This window comes from Astatotilapia calliptera, chromosome 20, assembly GCF_900246225.1.
Source record: "Astatotilapia calliptera chromosome 20, fAstCal1.2, whole genome shotgun sequence".
Classification (NCBI taxonomy): Eukaryota; Metazoa; Chordata; class Actinopteri; order Cichliformes; family Cichlidae; genus Astatotilapia; species Astatotilapia calliptera.
This window is the reverse complement of record NC_039321.1, coordinates 16,303,196-16,320,047: the sequence shown is the minus strand read 5'-3', so window position 1 is coordinate 16,320,047 and position 16,852 is coordinate 16,303,196. Positions and strand designations below refer to the sequence as shown.

Sequence of the window (16,852 nt, the reverse complement as noted above, 5' to 3'; positions counted from 1 at the left end):
AGCCTTAAAGGATTAAGGAGCTTTCAGACATGCATCTTCATTACCTTTATTGATCCAGTTGATATCAGATTTAATGAATTAACTTTGGTAGAGAGAGCTCTAAATCCCAGCTGATATCAACTCACTGCCCGAGAATAGTCTTTACTATTATCTGTTCAGTGAACCGCCTCTTCAAATAATGATCTGTTCGTTCACATTCAAACGTCACGAATTGAGATTAAAATACAACATTTTCCATATAACACAACATATAACCTTCTTCTGTTCTTGTTTAGATTTGTTGTTTCTATTTGGGGTTTTTTGTGGTGGTTTAGCAGTGCTACACCAGGACATGCCATTTTACTGAAAGGTTTACTGAAGATGAATAATAAATGGCTCAATGCTCAGCTTTATACACATAACCGCACTGTTAATGAATGTGTAGTGATCTCATATAGTGTAATCAGTGCACTGATATAATGGTCCTGTCATAGATGCATTATAGTGGAGATTAAATGAAAATACCTTTGCTTTGAGCACGCCCAGTGTGGCTATGTTGCCTCTTAAAAACAGAAGGCACAAACAAAAGCTGTAGTAAATGTAAAGCAGGTGGTTTTAATATTGGCTTGAGCATTGAGCAGTCCTTTTTATAGCATTAGTCTTAGTGACATTTTGTCTGTAATTTAGACTAAGTAGCAAAGAAACAATTGTCCAACAAGCAGCCTGACTCTATGAATATCCAGTTTACTGTTAACTACTTTGATTGCTGCTTTTCTTTTATATTTATCTGCAATCAGATATGATCATTAAACGCTGTCCAGCTAAAAGTTATTCTATAAACAGAGTGAATCAAATCTGGTGAATGATGCAGGTTTTTTTTTTTTTATCTTAAAGTCACACTTTACTGTGTGTGTGTGAACACCGTTCCGCTTATATTACATGTACAATACTGATAATAAATAAATGAATAAATAAAAATATACATATATAATCAAAGATACAATTTTGTTTTTGTAGGTTTTTAATTACTTTGATGCATTTCTCCATGCCTATGTGCATTTTATGCACATAAATTAGGCCATGTATAAGTCAAGGACTTTTATTATGAAAGGAAGTAACAGGAAGAAGTCTTTTCCAAGTATGTGTGGAACAAATCAGGTTTCCGGTACAGCTCAGGCAACGATGGGCATCTCATCAATCAGCCTGGAAAATGTTTGGCTTTAGAGCAGTCTGGCTCTGCAAGCTTCACTTTTTATCCTTCTTGGATTTGTTTGTACTGGTATGTAAATACCTTATAGGTGCAGTACTGCCACCTCCTGGAAGTAGTGGTGGGTTACATCAAGTCAGGCACTGATAAATAAGAGAGAAACTATATATTTTATAGCCTCTTAAATCCTGCATTCTGGTCCTCTTAGGTGTAAACTCATCTCGTCACTCCCTCTGAGGATTCCGTTTGTTTTAGAGATTTGTAAATTACTTTTCTACGTGCCACCGTGTGCCTGGCGTGTTCAGAAATTCAGAGAGTTGCTCTTTCAGTATGGTACAAAAACACCCTCCGTTTCCAGTGACAACACAAACTCTCTTATTTCACCTTAATAGTCTTTGTGTGTCACTGACTACATACAGAGTTTCCAGTAACAGCACCCCACACGCCACCCACCCAACCAACCACTCGCTGAATAGAGACCCCGTGTGCTGCCTTTCGTATTTACCTCTGACTAAGAATCAGACATATGAATGAGTCATTTTCACTTTTTCTCATTGAGTGCTCGCAATTTGGTCTTTGGCCTCTCATATCGTGCTTATTGAGGTGAAACACTGATGCTTCTGAACTGTGAACAACATGTAGCATCATCACCAGTGAGTCAGCTGAGAGGGATGAGGAATACTGATGGCTGTTATGGTTTGGATTAGAGCCTGACTGGCGCCTCCCTGTGGCAAGAAACCAGAAATTGTATGCTCCGGAGCAGCTCAATTCCAGGAAATGATTTCAGTGGGCGGCAATGTAGGCATGGCAGTCTGAGGACAACAGTGGGAAAGAATGTCAGTAACAACAACAGTGGTTCTGAGGGGATGCCAGAAAAGAGTGGACGACTTTGGGGGGAGGGGGGTTGTGGTTTATTTCCTTTTTTTTTTTTTTTTTTTTAATGTGGCATTACAGGTGTCTTTTAGGGGTTTTTTTTCTGTTGACCTACCTGTATGGAAATTTCCACATATGAGCGTGTGGGTGGTGATAGTCATAGCCAGCATTGGATGTCTCTGCAGCTTTTTGAGGCTGAGGGACCTTTATCAAAGGGAATTCACCTGATACTGTAGGGGCTTTTTTGTTTTGTTTTGTTTTTTAAATGGGGCATTTTTAGGAAGTGTGCATACTTGTCGGTTTTTCCACATGCATGTCAAAGAGTGCATCAGATGCCCTGCCATTAACCCTTTACACTCCGTCTTTGTCTCTCTTTCCAGGAGCGCTTCGCTGAAATCTTCGGGCAGGATGCGGCGGCTGAAAGCCGGAGGTCTCAGGAGAGTTTCAAGAAGTGGCTGCTGGTGGGGATGACGGTGGTGACAGGCGTTGTGGCGGGTGCGCTTATCGCGCAAAAACGCCTGTGAGCCCTCTCGCTCTCCAGTCGTCTCCTTCACAACCCTCAACATTTAGATGAAGGTCCAGTTCGTCTGATCATAGCTGCTGACGATGTTTACTCCCCTAACCCCTACCATCCTGCATCCCTCCCCCCCATCTGCTCCCACAGTGGACTAAGAATCCTCAAATGTTGAGAAGAAGAAAGAAGACAGATATTGAAAGACGTTTCGTTTTCCATTCTCCGAAACCAGTTGTTCCTTTCATTCCATTCTTCACTCGTTCCTACACCTTGTTTATATGTAATAGTTTTAACAAATTTGTTTCTCCATTTTCATCAACAGAACAAGCTGAAACCGATTCTAGTCTTACAGTTTAACCCAGACTTATCTAATGGCTCCAGATGTGTTGCTGTTGAAGCTTGTTTTTCCTACAGACGCCACAATCACAGCTCTGTAAAGCTCTGTATGTGCCATATGGAGAGCAAAGTCAGGGGAAAGTTTACTGTAAGTCTTTCGTAGTTTCCTGCAAGCCATCCTGATCACCGTCACATACAGCAACATAACCCATCACTTCACACATTGGGTTTTTTGGGGGGGGTTTCCCCCTTACCCTATCTTTCATGCCGGTTGGCTTGTGTATGAGCGCTAGATTAAACTGACTCATGCAGATTAGCGTCCACTAGTTTGTTGATGCGTGGTTTTTTGTTTTTGTGTGTTTTGTTTGTTTTGTTTTTTCTTTATTTCTCAACTATTAAAATCCCACCCCGACTGGTCTGTGCTTTATGGTCATAGTTGGCCTCAGTTCGACCATCGCGTGTGGCAGGTTGTCAGAATCAGTTCAACCACAGTTCATAGGAGCAGGGTGCCATGGCTCAGACGCTCAATGTTCACCATACAGTAGCTGAAGAATGCAGCCATTACTGTAGCAATTCATGCAATAGCTAGAGCTTCATTGTTTCCAGGCATGCTTTGGCTACACTGAAAGAAGTGTCTTTAATCTCACAGGGGACCTATCATGCATATGTCCTGTGGTGGTGCTCATATTAAATGGGGCTTCAAATTTAAGTGTGCGGAGTTTCAGAACATTTCGTCATCAGCTGACGCGATCAACATCTGTGCTCCTCCCACCATGAAAAATCAAAACACCAACATCTTTGCTATGATAGAGAAGTGGCCGACACCGCACAGTGAAAATGTTTCGAAACTCTTTCTCTCTGACGCGTGTAAACACATGATTGGCTAATAATTCTCCAGTTTCAGCTGCTGATTGGCTTTTTGGCGAGAGAGCCAGGGAAACAACATTAGCATCTCAGAATTCTCCCACAGATTTTTATCTGGGAATCTTTGAGTGCCATATCTCCTCCTCCATATAATGTTGCTGCTATTAGCACAGCAGCCACTCACATTCGCTGTTTAAACCTTGTGTTTACAAGAGGCAGCCAATCATAAAACTTCCCTGAAAGGAAGTGTAAGGGGGCTAAAATGGCATCAAAGCCCAGTATACGATCTAAGGACTGTGAGTCATGCCCTTAATAGGTCCACTTCAAGATTGTCATTGGGTGATATGTTTGGTACTACTTTGTTTGAACACCCCCTCCTCTATAAACAGTATAAAAAACGTCATATATTCTAACACTGCTGCAGTGTAATTCCTATGAGGCATCAGTAACAGGTGTATGAACAGTTAATCAGTAACTGACAATGTAACAGCTCACATGAACAAATCCTGTATGAATGAGTGCGACTGGCCTCATTCATACATGATCAAGATCCACTTACAAGGTTTCAACTACACTTCATGGCCGTCATCACATAGAGCAAAGATGGATTCGGCAGTTCAAAAATAATCATGTGGTAAGAGCTTAAATAACAAAAGTGTTGATATAAATGACCAAAAGCTCTGTATTTGACTTAATGACCCCTGCACAACACTGCTGGAGGTCTACCAGAATTGTTGACGCAGTTATCAGCGTGGCTCTAATAGCAGTCGTCTATTGCCTGTTCATACTCCAGGTGCAGATGCTTCACAGGATTTACAGCTACTTTATATTACTATAAAATTATGAATCAATTAAGGTGCAACTGGTTTGATGATTGTTACTGATCTAAAAGTCATTGGGTCCAACTTCTATAATGCTGCTTTTAATTAACTGACAATGAAAACAGCCCCTAGATGCAGCCATAACTTCTTAAAAATAGACCATTCGTTTAAGATTTATTTTTTTGGGAGGGGTGTAGATGAAAGTGTTTGAGTCATTTTCACAGATTATTTTGCAATAAAATCCTAATCATGAGCTGCACTGTTCAAACACACAGCTGTTTGTTTTTTTCCTCCCTATAGTTTATTTTCCCCACTGTGTCCTAATCAATTTTTATTTTTGAGCCTTTAGTCACATCTGACACTGATCGGTGACACACTTCATGCTTCGTGTTATCGTCACTGGAGCAAGCAGATTTATGTAGCAAACTGATGAAGCAGCTGTCCTTCAGGAGACGATGCGGTTCTGCTTCGCGTCGTCTGCGAGCTAAAGAAATGTGTCTCACTTCGTGTTTGTGTACCATCTTGAGCAAATCAGCAGCTGTCAGCGGCTGTAGGAGCATGAAACTCAAAATCTAAACATTCATATCTCATCTCGCTCAATTCCAGTTATCCACAAACCCCTCCCACCCCTCTTTTTCCACCTCCTTCGTCCTCCCCAGACGCTTCAGAGCTGTCAAACCGCCATCCGTCTCTTCTCTTCCCCTCGCCATCCAGCTCCACCTCTTCCTCCCGCGGTCCCCCAGCTGTCACTGCACTTAGTCACGTGTGTCAGTCACAGCTGGCCCACCTGCTGCTTCGCAGACACATGCACGCACGTGCCAATCAGAGCCGGTCCACAGGAGATGGAGGAAGGGAAGGAGACACCTATCCATCTTTAATTTGAAGCTGAAGTCAGAAGAGTGTTTGTCGCCTGGCGTGTTGTGCACTAACAACTGCTCGATTAATTTACTGGGAAGGATGGGGTTGGGGTGGTGGTGGAGAAGGGAGTACACTCATTCCCGTTCCCAGAATCTTCTCACTGCTTCCAAATTTGATCTTATTCCAAACAGCCTCTCCCTCTCTCTGCTGAACAGTATGTCCTACAGCACAATAAAGCACTGTGGAGCTTTACAGGCGAGTGCTGTTTTCTCATCGAGGCACTACACTCAGCCACACCTAGTAAACATTAAAGGAACAGAGTGTAATGCAAACAAGAGAGGAAAAAAGGATTTGTGGTTGAGACATCCATCATGGTGTCCAGCTACCAGCTTTGCCTCCATGTTTAAAACAAGGACTCATCACTCACGTCACATATTGGCTCCTTTATGTTACCGTCCACATATTTTTCCTGTTAATGCCCTGATTTTTGACCTGGTTATGAATATTTCACCAAAATCACACAAAACGCATAGCCTGAATAATCAGTATCGTTTGGTTTGCTCGTGTTCTCCTCACCGCCTTGTTAGCCAGGGTATGTTCTCAAACATTCCAGTACAGTATATATCTATTTTTTTAGCCCCATCAAAAGCTCCTCACAGGCTTGTCCCTGCTGTCCGGGCCCCTGACTCTAACGAGCTCTTTTCTTACCCATTTATAGATGTGTGTGCGTGTGTGCGTGCGTGTGTGCGGGAGCATGTGTGTGAATTTCTTTCTGGCAGAAGGGAGGCACAAATGAAGGAAGTGTGACAGCATTGGCACGACCCCCCCACGTATATATGCTAGTTATTTAAGCTGATTAGAATAGTATTAGCTTAGTGAAATATTTAAAACAGACCTGATGGCTTTCAACTTTATTTATATTTGGTGTCAAAAAATAGAAAAAGGAAAAAAAAAAGCATAACTGTGCTCCTTCAAATGGCCTTAAATTCCATCGTTGCATCCATGTGCACTGTCAGTCGTGTTTTTTTTTCTTTTCTTTAGGACTGTTGGACTGCTAGTAGATGAAAAGAAATGCAAACAAATCAAGAAAACATTTTCAAAAAAAGTTATCCGGTGTGTTCCTGTTGGGTCTAAATTAAAGTTTGCTGTCATGTCCAATGGTCACTTTGTATGTCTTTAGAATGCCAATGTAAAATTTGAAATGACACTGAACCTAATAAAGCCCGTTGTTGGAAGATATGCCGAGTCTCTTTTTCTGATGTCTTGGATAGTGGTGGGGAGTGTTGGAGCAGAGATGCCCGTGAACATATGCTGTTAAATATTCAGGGTATTTGCCAGAAGCTGAAATCAGCCAGAAGAAAGTTAATTTTATGCCACAAAAGACTGCTTAGTGGATGGGAGGAAATGGGAGTTGCGAAAATAAAGGTCAACCATGATGTACTGAGGCAATGGAGATTTCAGTCAAGCTTTTAGATCAACAGTGCTAAACTTCTAATATTAACTTTATTCACTAGCTAAATAGAAAGCTATGGTTTCAAATGAGTCATTGCAATAGAAGAGTATAATAATATATATGTGTAGTCATCAGAGGGGCTGATGGCGCGATATGGCAGCCCCGCTTCTGTCAGTCTGCGCCAGGGCAGCTGTGACTACAACTGTAGCTTGCCTCCACCAGTGTGTGAATGTGACAGTGAATTGTAAAGCGCTTTGAGGGTCTTGAAAAGCGCTATATAAATGTAATCCATTATTATTATTATCAGTTGAGTTAAATAGTAAAACTTGGTATTTTGCCTGTGGACACTGACATGAGTCACGTTGTTCTCTCAGAGCCTGCAGGTGGATGCTGGGGTGGTGAAGGGGCTGACACAGCAGGCAGTGATAATATCTCAGATAAGAGATGCAAACTTCTGCTGCATAAATAGACAGCCGAGTCAGGGGAGTGCGTTGGTTATCTAATAAAACGAATATTACTGTTATTACTGTTATATTACTGTGTTAACTCAGATACGGTTAACCCCAAAGTTGTGAAACTCCTGTGTTACAGGTGCCGAAACATTAACCCTGTAATGCCATGTGTATCATATTTGCTACATGAGTTTCTGAGACTTCTGTCTCATCAACATGATACTTGCCTTAAAAACCTTAAAAAACATTTTGTCTAAAATTAACACTGTTGTTAACAAAAAGTTGCCAACAAAAACAAAACACCCAATGTATCAAATGCGATACAAAAAATATGTCATACATAACATGATATAGCAAAAAAAGAGGATTTTGTTACAAGGGTTAATAAACATTTCAGTTCCAAAAAAATAGAATTTTCTTGCTATGTTTTGATGGGTTGGGTCTTAGAGGGGTAAAGACAATCTGTAATAGAGTATAGCTCAATAAAATACATTACGAATTAGTTCAACAAAATCACATAAACTACAAATGTTAAAAGGGAAAAATATAAAAGAGTTTAGTGAGCCTGCTTGAACAAGGACAAACACGAACAGACAGCGCGTGATTAACACAGGTGAGAACAATCAGGGAATCAGGGGAAAACAGACAGACAGGAAGTAAAACTAATACCAGCCGTGAAAAAAAAGTAACCTTCCATAACAGGCACCATCACAAAGAGCAGACAGAGGGAGGAAGAAACAGAACAAACTGAAGGAACTAAAGGTACTAAAAATCAAAAGACAGAATTGCAAAACTGAACGCATCACTAGAATAACCGTACAGCAAAATCAGGCATCATGACTCATTCATGAACTAAAACTCACCACAGGGAAATGATCTGAAAGTCAAACACGAGAAACCAAATTTCAAACAGAACAGCAATGAGCACGCACACAGTCAACTATCCAGTAATTCAAACATGAGCCACACAAAACCGGAAGACTCTGACAAGTCTGCTGTCAGGAAAAGCATATTGTGTTATTTCCTTAAACTGTAGCATCATGCCCAACATCCATGTATTCTTCAAGTATTGTTTTTGTTATGCAGAATCTCCATAGAAGAACTTACTAAAAGTACTTTTACCATATTTTAAACTGATGTGCAGTCTACATTTGCGAACGCAGCCTTCTAGAGCATTTTCTTAGCCAGCCTGATTGCCTGCATCTTTACAAGTTAGACAAAAGGCTCTCAAATACTGAGAATTTAGGCTTTTTGTTTTCATATTTGTCAAAATAAGTGAGTCTGCCAGTAGTCTTGCCTTATAAAAACAATCCTTTAAAACAATTATTGGACCCAGATTTACTTAAAGTCATTTCCTTTTAAAATGATTTCCACTGCTGGCAAAAACTGAAATCAGTCCATACCTTTAAGAATCTATTCATATCCCATAACCTCCGTGGTGGAGGTAAATATTCTTAGATGTTAATGGCACAGTTAAGTACTTACTATACACAGGACTCCACAATAAACACACCTGACACATGACAGACAAAAGCCAAGCTTTATTTTGTTACATCAGGACGGACAGAGTTATCCCTGTGACTGAAGGCTAAAGTGGCTTTAGAGGAAGATACTGTTTGGAAAGCTAGAGGTAACAGAGTACAATTCCCTAGAGAGGCTCCATCTTTCTAGTGGTTTTGACAGTTGTAACAGCATTCAAAAGCAATAGCAGCTTCCTATAGTCAAACTGAGCCACACTCAGGTAAAAGGTCCAGACTGTGCTACCTCAGCCCCCTGCCTAGCCCTCTTTATTTCCACTGGCCTTTTTCATAGTCCCACTTGGCAGAGATGCCCTGGATGGGGTTGATCTTCATGTCCAACATCCTCTTCAGCTGCTGGGACTTCCATTCGTCATCAAAGGTCCTGGGACGTGGAGGGTAGACTACAAGGACAAAAGAATGCAACTCACATGATGCTCCACACTCCAGTATCACCTGTAATTAACTTGCCAACTAAACAGTTGCATTATTAAAGCCTGATGTTCATCTAGCTGTGCCAGGCTCTGTTCAGGTCCTTTCTGGCCCAGCTGGTTTGACTCACTGGGAGATTAGAAAAGAGCCAGAGCCATCTTTAATGCTATTAGTTATTTCCTTAATGAAAGTCTGCTGAGAGAGAAAAAAAAATGACACTGAAGTGTGTGATGTTGACAAGAAAGGTTTGGTGTTCTCAGCCACAGGCATTGCTTGTGTTACGTTGCGAGAGAGACTGGTTTAACTTTTTCAGACCACAAAAGTCAGATTTTACCGTAGACACTCTGCCACCAGATCACTATGCCTGTGAAGCCCAGGAAGAAGAAAATGCCCCCAATGACCGTCTTCCACTCTGCTGTCTGCTGCTTCATCTCTGGGTAGGTCTTGCAGAACGTCAGCCGATACACTGCAGCAGGGGAGGAGGGGGGTAAGATGAGTGCATCAATAACACAGCACCCCCCCTTCTACTGAGCATAATGAGCTAAACTAAAGAACCTACAGGCAATCTTTTCTTCTTTAGTCAGCTGACCCCAGGGTCCTTTCTCCTTCTGCTTCAGGCTCTTGTCAGCATCAGTCAGGACATCTTTGTAGGGTTTGTCAGGCAGTGGGATGTCCACACGGTCCCAGTACATTGGCTGAGACATGTCCACTGACTCGGACACCTCTGGAGGCACAGATACAAAGATACTCAGCAGTGTACATTTGTCCCCCCTCACAACCCACTCCATCATTGATAAGCCCAGGTACCATCTTGTCTAGATGAGTGTGTAGTTATGAAAGTACATAAGCGCCATCTGCTGTTTAACTCAGTATACTGCATGATGGGAAACCCCCCACTAACAAATCACATTACTTGACTTAAATCCATAATTCCTTTGGATCACGTCTTTTCTATGGTGGCGATCTTCGTCAGTTTCGGCCATTACTAATATTAACAATATAAACTGCAGCCATTTTAGCATGAAATTTGTAAATTTTTGTAAATTTTTGTAGTAAATTGTAAATATTGTAAAACTTTTCTTCTGTCATTTAATGGTCGGGCATTGTACAGCTACAAGCATTTCACCCCCATGTCATACTGTGTATGGTTGTGTGTGTGTGTGTGTGTGTGTGTGTGACAAATAAAATTTGAATTTGAAATTGTTGGTAAACACTTCAGTTTTTATCAATAACTCTAAGCCTTAATTTACACCTGTGTTTGCCTACTTTTCAAATTCCACATCTCTGCCGTGATAGAAACTTCATATCTCCATGTTAGCTTAATATGTCTGAAATTGTTCTTTTTAAGTTTATGCTCTGAAAATTTAAGGTCTTGTCAGTATTTACCGTTTTTTGTGAGACAGAAAAAACTTTAGAGATGCCATTTTACTTATACTATTAAATAAAAGATTAAAATATTTATAGTGGACCTATAAATCCCCTTTGAACGATCTTCACCTTTGCTCGCCATCCTCGTGCTGCTGGTAGTCACGGCAGCTGTCGCGCGCCTGGCCAGGAGGCATCCCACGCGCCCAGTAGTCAAACGCAGCATCTAGAAACAGGTAAATGTACATTAACATCATTATGACTTTACCGGCATATAGTCATAGACACCGTAGAGACAAACCTCAGCGGTAACTTGAGTTACAGGTCAGTGACGGTTAAACACTGGAGTCTTTAGAGAGAAGAAAACACTCAGCAGGAGCCGTACAAACGCTGCTAGCAGGGTGAACACGGGTGTAATTGATAAATACAATTAGGCGCTGCACTGTGTAGTGTCACCGTCACTGCAGTGAGCCACGATGCACAGCACTAATACAATAAGGCCAGAATTAGTGTTCTTAATTATGTTTACTCTGCAATGTCGCATTAACATCACTGCTATAAAACCTGGAAAAGAAAGAGTTTCATCTCTCTTTCCGACACAATATTTTTAACATTCGAGGGTACTAGTTAGCCTTACCCCCCAGCACCTGTCTAAACTAACCTATCTACCTACATAAAAACGTTTTTCTTAGAAGACATAATAACAATAAATATTTTTAAAGTTCTTTTGTGGATATTTTGTTGAGTCCATTTACATATAGGGGATTTTCACATACTTCACTGAGTTGACTGACTTGCCCCCCCAATGTAAAATTTTCTAGATCTGATACTAGAGTAATAGTAAGAAGCAGTATTAATTGTCATATAAGATAAGATAGCCTTTACTAGTCCCAGAGATGGGAAATTCACATTGTTACAGCAGCAGTGGTGGACGTGGCAGGAATAAATAAATAGATGCAGTATACCTAAGAACAACTATACTATGCAAACATAGAAGAAACTATACACTATACAAGGCAGAAGAAATATAATTTAGATATAAATAAATGTATTTATATGTATATATGATACAATAGTACAGTATGCTAATAGCAGCGGAACAGAATGTTTCACAGTGCGGTGGTTGGATGTCAGTGGCAGCAGGTATTGAATATTGCACACTAAAATCCAGGTAACTTCAGGATTAACTCTGGGTTTCCACTACTACCAGGGTGGCTCTCTTCTTACCTGGGAACATCACTGTGGTAACTGGGTTTTCAGTACTACCAAAGTGGTTCACTTGGGAACATCGCTATAGTAACGTAGGGTGCAAACCCAACCTGCTCCAGAGCATGTTAGGTTCTAGATCAGAGATTGGCAGATAAGAAATCAGTCTATTGACTAATCACTTCTCTTGTCATGGATGATCCCTCTGACCTATGTGCATTGATGATAGGAGAGTTTAAGCTTTTCAAGAGCATATAAAATCTTTGTGCATGCCTGATGAACAGTGGTATTGTAGATTATTAGATGCAGCTTTATTCCTTTATCTTGTCTGCATCAAACAATTTTACATCAGTTTTATTGTTCTGTAAGTATTTATGCATGATTCCTCATGACTGTTATTCAATAAAGACAGTGAAAAAACACCCTGACAGTCGATACACCTGGACATATGAATAGCAATATCTAAATTGAATACAGACTGCTGCTGTCCATTGATGGGCAACATTTTTTTCACTTGCTGTTACCTGGCACTAGAGCTGTACCATAAACAAATAATGAAGCCCAATTTTCCAGAACAGGGACAGAACTTTTAACTAACTAAAATAATAAAGTACATCCAACTTAGCTAATAATCTCTAGAGATCTAGCCTACATTAGCTAACATTTCTGACACTGTTTAGAAAGCAAAAATACACAGACACAGCAATGTCCCCACATTATCAGAGCACTTTGAAATGTTTGCTGTATTTCATGTAAAGTGTGTTTTAAATCTGCACCAGTGATTTAGGTCATGAAATTACCTCATCATCTTCTTTTTGCCACTGCAACAGAAGTCTTATTTATTAATGACAAGCCACACTGTTGAAGCAACAACACCTGTGTGACTGTGTGACTGCACTGTAACATCATGACAACAAGAACACAGAAGGGTTAAATCTGTTTTCATTCTATCCTGTACCATCTCTAGGAATGCAAAATGTCATAAAATATCAAAATAACACTTTGTTGTTAGTACTTTTACTATATCCCAAAAGGTTGATTTTTTTTCATCTGGATGTAGCATTTTCAGTGGGAGAAACATTTCGTCAGTCGTTCACCTGCAGGTTGGGGAAGCCTGTGTAAAAAGGTTAACATATGTTAACCTCTGGATTACACTAATAGTTAAAAAGTTAAGAGATAAAAAGACTTATGGGGATGTTAGTTCAGTTTATGTCTTCATACAAGGAAAAAGGGAACACCCCAGTTATATTTTGGTCTTTGTTATATCGTTCAGTGTTAAATCAGTATTTTCTAATTACACTTTACATCTTCCATGGCATTACTTAAAAAATACCACTAGGTGGCGCATAGCGGCCAGGAGGAGCGTAAACCCCCCTGGGAGGCAAATCTGCAGAATAAATCCTGCAGTTGAAACGTAAACAAGTTCATGATCTGTGCCTCTTTATGTCAATACACAGCTGCGGGATCTAGGATCGCACCCCTCCCAGGCACCTGTCACACCAGGGGGGCAACACCTGCAGTCAGCTGAGACTGAAGAAGTCACTTGGATGAGTGGCGAAACGTTTCTCCCACTGAAAACGCAACGTCCAGATGAACAGAATCAGCCTTTTGGGATTTACTTAACTGGATGTTTGAGTATGCATCAAGGTGCTTTTTATTATGGTTTATTATCTGGCAACTCTAAAGCAAAAGATAATGAGGTGGCCAGACTACCAAAAAGAGGATTTGGCACTCTTCCAAGCCACCTTTATAAAGCACTTAATGAGATTCACCTGATTCGTCTGATTCCCTGTTGCACATAACAAAGCAGAGACGGTATTTCTAGCTAGCTTTTAAATAACAATGTGCACATCAAACATTATGTAGCAGTAGTCTGAGCAATAGATATTTGAGATTCCTTAACTGTAATGAAAGTGTCTGCTTAAAATAGGTTAAAACTGGGCTAATAGAGTTTTTATATTGTCCAGATGAACAGGTTGTAATCTTTAATTACTTGTCAATAGATCTGCTATAATAGATTATCTGAAAGAAGTTAACTGGATGTATTCATGAAATTCTGGGTTGTTTATTAAACCAAGATGTTATAAGGTCAAGTCCTGTGAAACACTGGCAACATGTCCAGGGTGCACCCCACCTCTCTACCCCCATTACCCTGAATTGGATAAGCAGGAAAAAAATGAATGGATGGATATAAGGTCAACAAGTACAAATAGGTGTCTTATTTTAGGTACTTGATGATTATGTGGACTTGCTCTACTGCATGTGGTTAAGAGAATGAAGTCATGTTCATGTTTGTCCATTTATCTGCTTTTCATCTGCTAAATAGTTCAACTTACTTTGGAAAATTGTGGCCAAGACGATTGAGCCTTTGCTTCAGGTTTCATGGCTAAAAGTATTTTGTTATATTGAAATCTGTGATTATTTATTATGAATTATTCTTAGACACTACAATAGGTCATCCAACTAATTAGATTTGATGGTAACATTGCACATAATAATATTATTATTAATAATGAATATTAATTAGAAGGCACTGTACGCATGACATTATGATTGAGGCCTCACTGAAGGTTTGATCCTACAATTGCCCCTAATTCAAGCATAAAGTAGTACCTAGCTCAGTAGAGCTACCTGTGTTCCTTTTACACATAAATAGCTTAGCAAAGAGCCAACTTAAATTGTATCTTTAGGCATTTTGGTACTAGCACTATGTCAAAAATATTATGTTTCTTAACCCTTTAACTGTCTGACAGGCCTAGGTATAGATAAATAGAATTTTATCCCTGTCTGCCGAACCCAAACAGGGATTCTCAGGGAAGTGATTCTCAAAGTTATTAGCTGGAAGCTCGGCATGGTGTGCAGCATGTCCTTTAAAAGATTTTAGGAAACTGGACAAGTTGAGGATAGAAGTAGAATTAGCAGCCCTAAGCCCAGTTAAACAATATCTGATGAACAGTATCTGAAGTATTCTACTTAAGAAATGGAAATGATAAAAAGGATAAAATTTAAATAAAAAAAAGATGGAAAAGATAAAAAAAACCTGAAAAAAACAGACGAGGACCCGAAATATAGCTTTTACCCTTAAACTGAACCACTAACTTTTTACTGAAGCCTCGCCAGAAATGGTCACAGTGGAAGGGTATTTGACAAGAAGCCATCGTTAAGGAAGGGAAATGGGGAGAAAAGGCAAATCATGTGAGTAAAGTCAGGACAGACGTGCAACAGTAAGTGTCTACATCCATCTGAGAAACATGGTGGAGGCTCTGTTATAGTCTGGGGCTACATTTCAGCCATTGGTGTTGGGGATTCTGTCACAATGATGAAATTATGAACACAGGAATATAACATCAGCTTTTGATCCACGCTCAGTGTAATTTGGGAAGTTTCTGATTGGCAATGGCTTCATTTTTCCAGCACAAATTAAATCATCCCAAAAACACTTCCAATGCAGTTTTTAAAAATATTATTTACTGTGTTTCCATGTGTGTTTGGATGTTTCAAAAATCGTTACATCTATTTCCTGTTTTGCTAACAAAATATATAGAAATGAGTTGTGGCTCAAGACTTCTGCACAGTGCTTTAACAGAAAGACACTAAGACAGAAATTAAGTCTGATCCTTGATAGTTAAAGTTTACCTAAACAAACTGTTACCTGGTATTATTTGCAGGGTCCATACCAGTGGCCTAGTTCATTTCAGATAATAACTACCTTTTAAAAGTATCTGTCCAATGAATTACATGTTTCTAAAATCTCTGTTAGGTGGCAAAGTCCCTACAAAGTATGTACCAAGTATGTCTGCACAGCATACACCCTCAATTTACACATTTATCTTTTTGAGGATTTTCACAGAGGAAATTCATTCCATAGCCCCTTATCATAACCATCACAATTACATCCCTACCCCTTACCCCAGCCTTTTCTCATTTCTAAACTGAACTCTAAACCAAATTGTAACACTCAAATAATGCATTGAAAGTCCGTGCCAAAGTGAGGTCGTGCCGCACTTTCCTAAAAACGCCCTCACTCTAATGGTATGTAATTTAAACTGGTCCTCACTCATATTGGCAAACCACTACTCAACACCCACCCCCATACACAGCAAGTGAAAATGGTGGAAATTGGCCATGAGTCAGTTGAAGTGTCTGAGCTGACCTTCTGCAAGGGCAGAGGTAAATGGAAACATTTAAACCGTGTTACAAACACATATTTGGAAAGAAATAAGAGACTCGGTTTTGCCTTTACAACACCGTTTCTTTCTGCAGAATAAAACTGACTCAAAGACCCACTGGCAAACAAAAAATTATACAGTTGCATCAACAAATCTTGAAGTTCAGTTTTTATTCTGCAAAAATAACCAGTAGTGCTGACTTACTTTAATTTGCATTAAAAGTGTGGTTTTTTTAGGCTGTTCATTTTGACACACTTCTAGAAATCTCTCAGCTCAATCTATGTTGCTTTTCTGCACGTCCGCCTCCTCTCCCTTGCAGTTTGGGGTTGTGTGAGCAGGGAGACTCGTCTATTATTTCATCTATTTCCTAAAGTGTTCCTTGCCAAACAACACTACAGCCTGTTTATTGGATCGGGCAAAGAAAGATACTCACAGTAGATGAATTAAAGCTGCAGCAGCAAAAAGCCAAATCTTGAGAGAAAAGGTCTCTTTAGAGCTTTCTTTCCCGTTTCGTCTCTGCCCTTATCGCCACATAACACTAAGCAGGAATCAGCTGGTGTGTGGGTGAGAGAGGCTGGATGGAAAGAAGAGTGTAGAGAGAAAGAGAGGGAGGGAGCTTAGACTGAGAGTGACCAAACTAGTGCAAGTAAACAATCGAGCAAAGCATGTGATAGGACTAGCAAAGAAGGGAGCCAGGCAGAGTTTAGACTGCAGAACAAAGGCAATACAAGGGCACATTACACTTCTGTTACTGACCCATCTCCATGTGCTTTCTTCACTGCTTACATTCAGCCAGAGTGGAGACT

The 16,852-nt window shown here is 40.1% G+C and overlaps 2 protein-coding genes across 3 annotated transcripts in view; one reads left to right on the top strand and one right to left on the bottom strand.

The window, feature by feature from the left end:
- The window catches only part of bcl2l1 (BCL2 like 1), a 32,771-nt gene extending 26,080 nt beyond the window's left edge, over positions 1-6,691 (top strand). Inside the window, exon 3 of the mRNA XM_026154157.1 lies at positions 2,440-6,691. Within this exon, the coding sequence (XP_026009942.1) occupies positions 2,440-2,583 (144 nt within the window). The 3' untranslated portion in view covers positions 2,584-6,691. The remainder of the gene's footprint in view (positions 1-2,439) is intronic.
- Positions 6,692-8,878: 2,187 nt separating this feature from the next.
- Positions 8,879-16,623, bottom strand: cox4i2 (cytochrome c oxidase subunit 4I2). 2 transcript variants are annotated; one of them, XM_026154662.1, is made up of 5 exons: positions 16,480-16,623; positions 10,804-10,897; positions 9,866-10,030; positions 9,641-9,772; positions 8,879-9,278 (listed from the first exon to the last, which is right to left on the bottom strand). In XM_026154662.1, exons 2-5 carry the CDS (start codon positions 10,895-10,897, stop codon positions 9,145-9,147), a joined length of 525 nt encoding a protein of 174 aa, XP_026010447.1. In that variant the 5' UTR covers positions 16,480-16,623; the 3' UTR covers positions 8,879-9,144. The 2 variants fall into 2 exon arrangements, with proteins under 2 accessions (XP_026010447.1, XP_026010448.1); XM_026154663.1 differs by lacking the exon at positions 16,480-16,623 and adding an exon at positions 10,973-11,078.
- Positions 16,624-16,852: the final 229 nt, after the last annotated feature.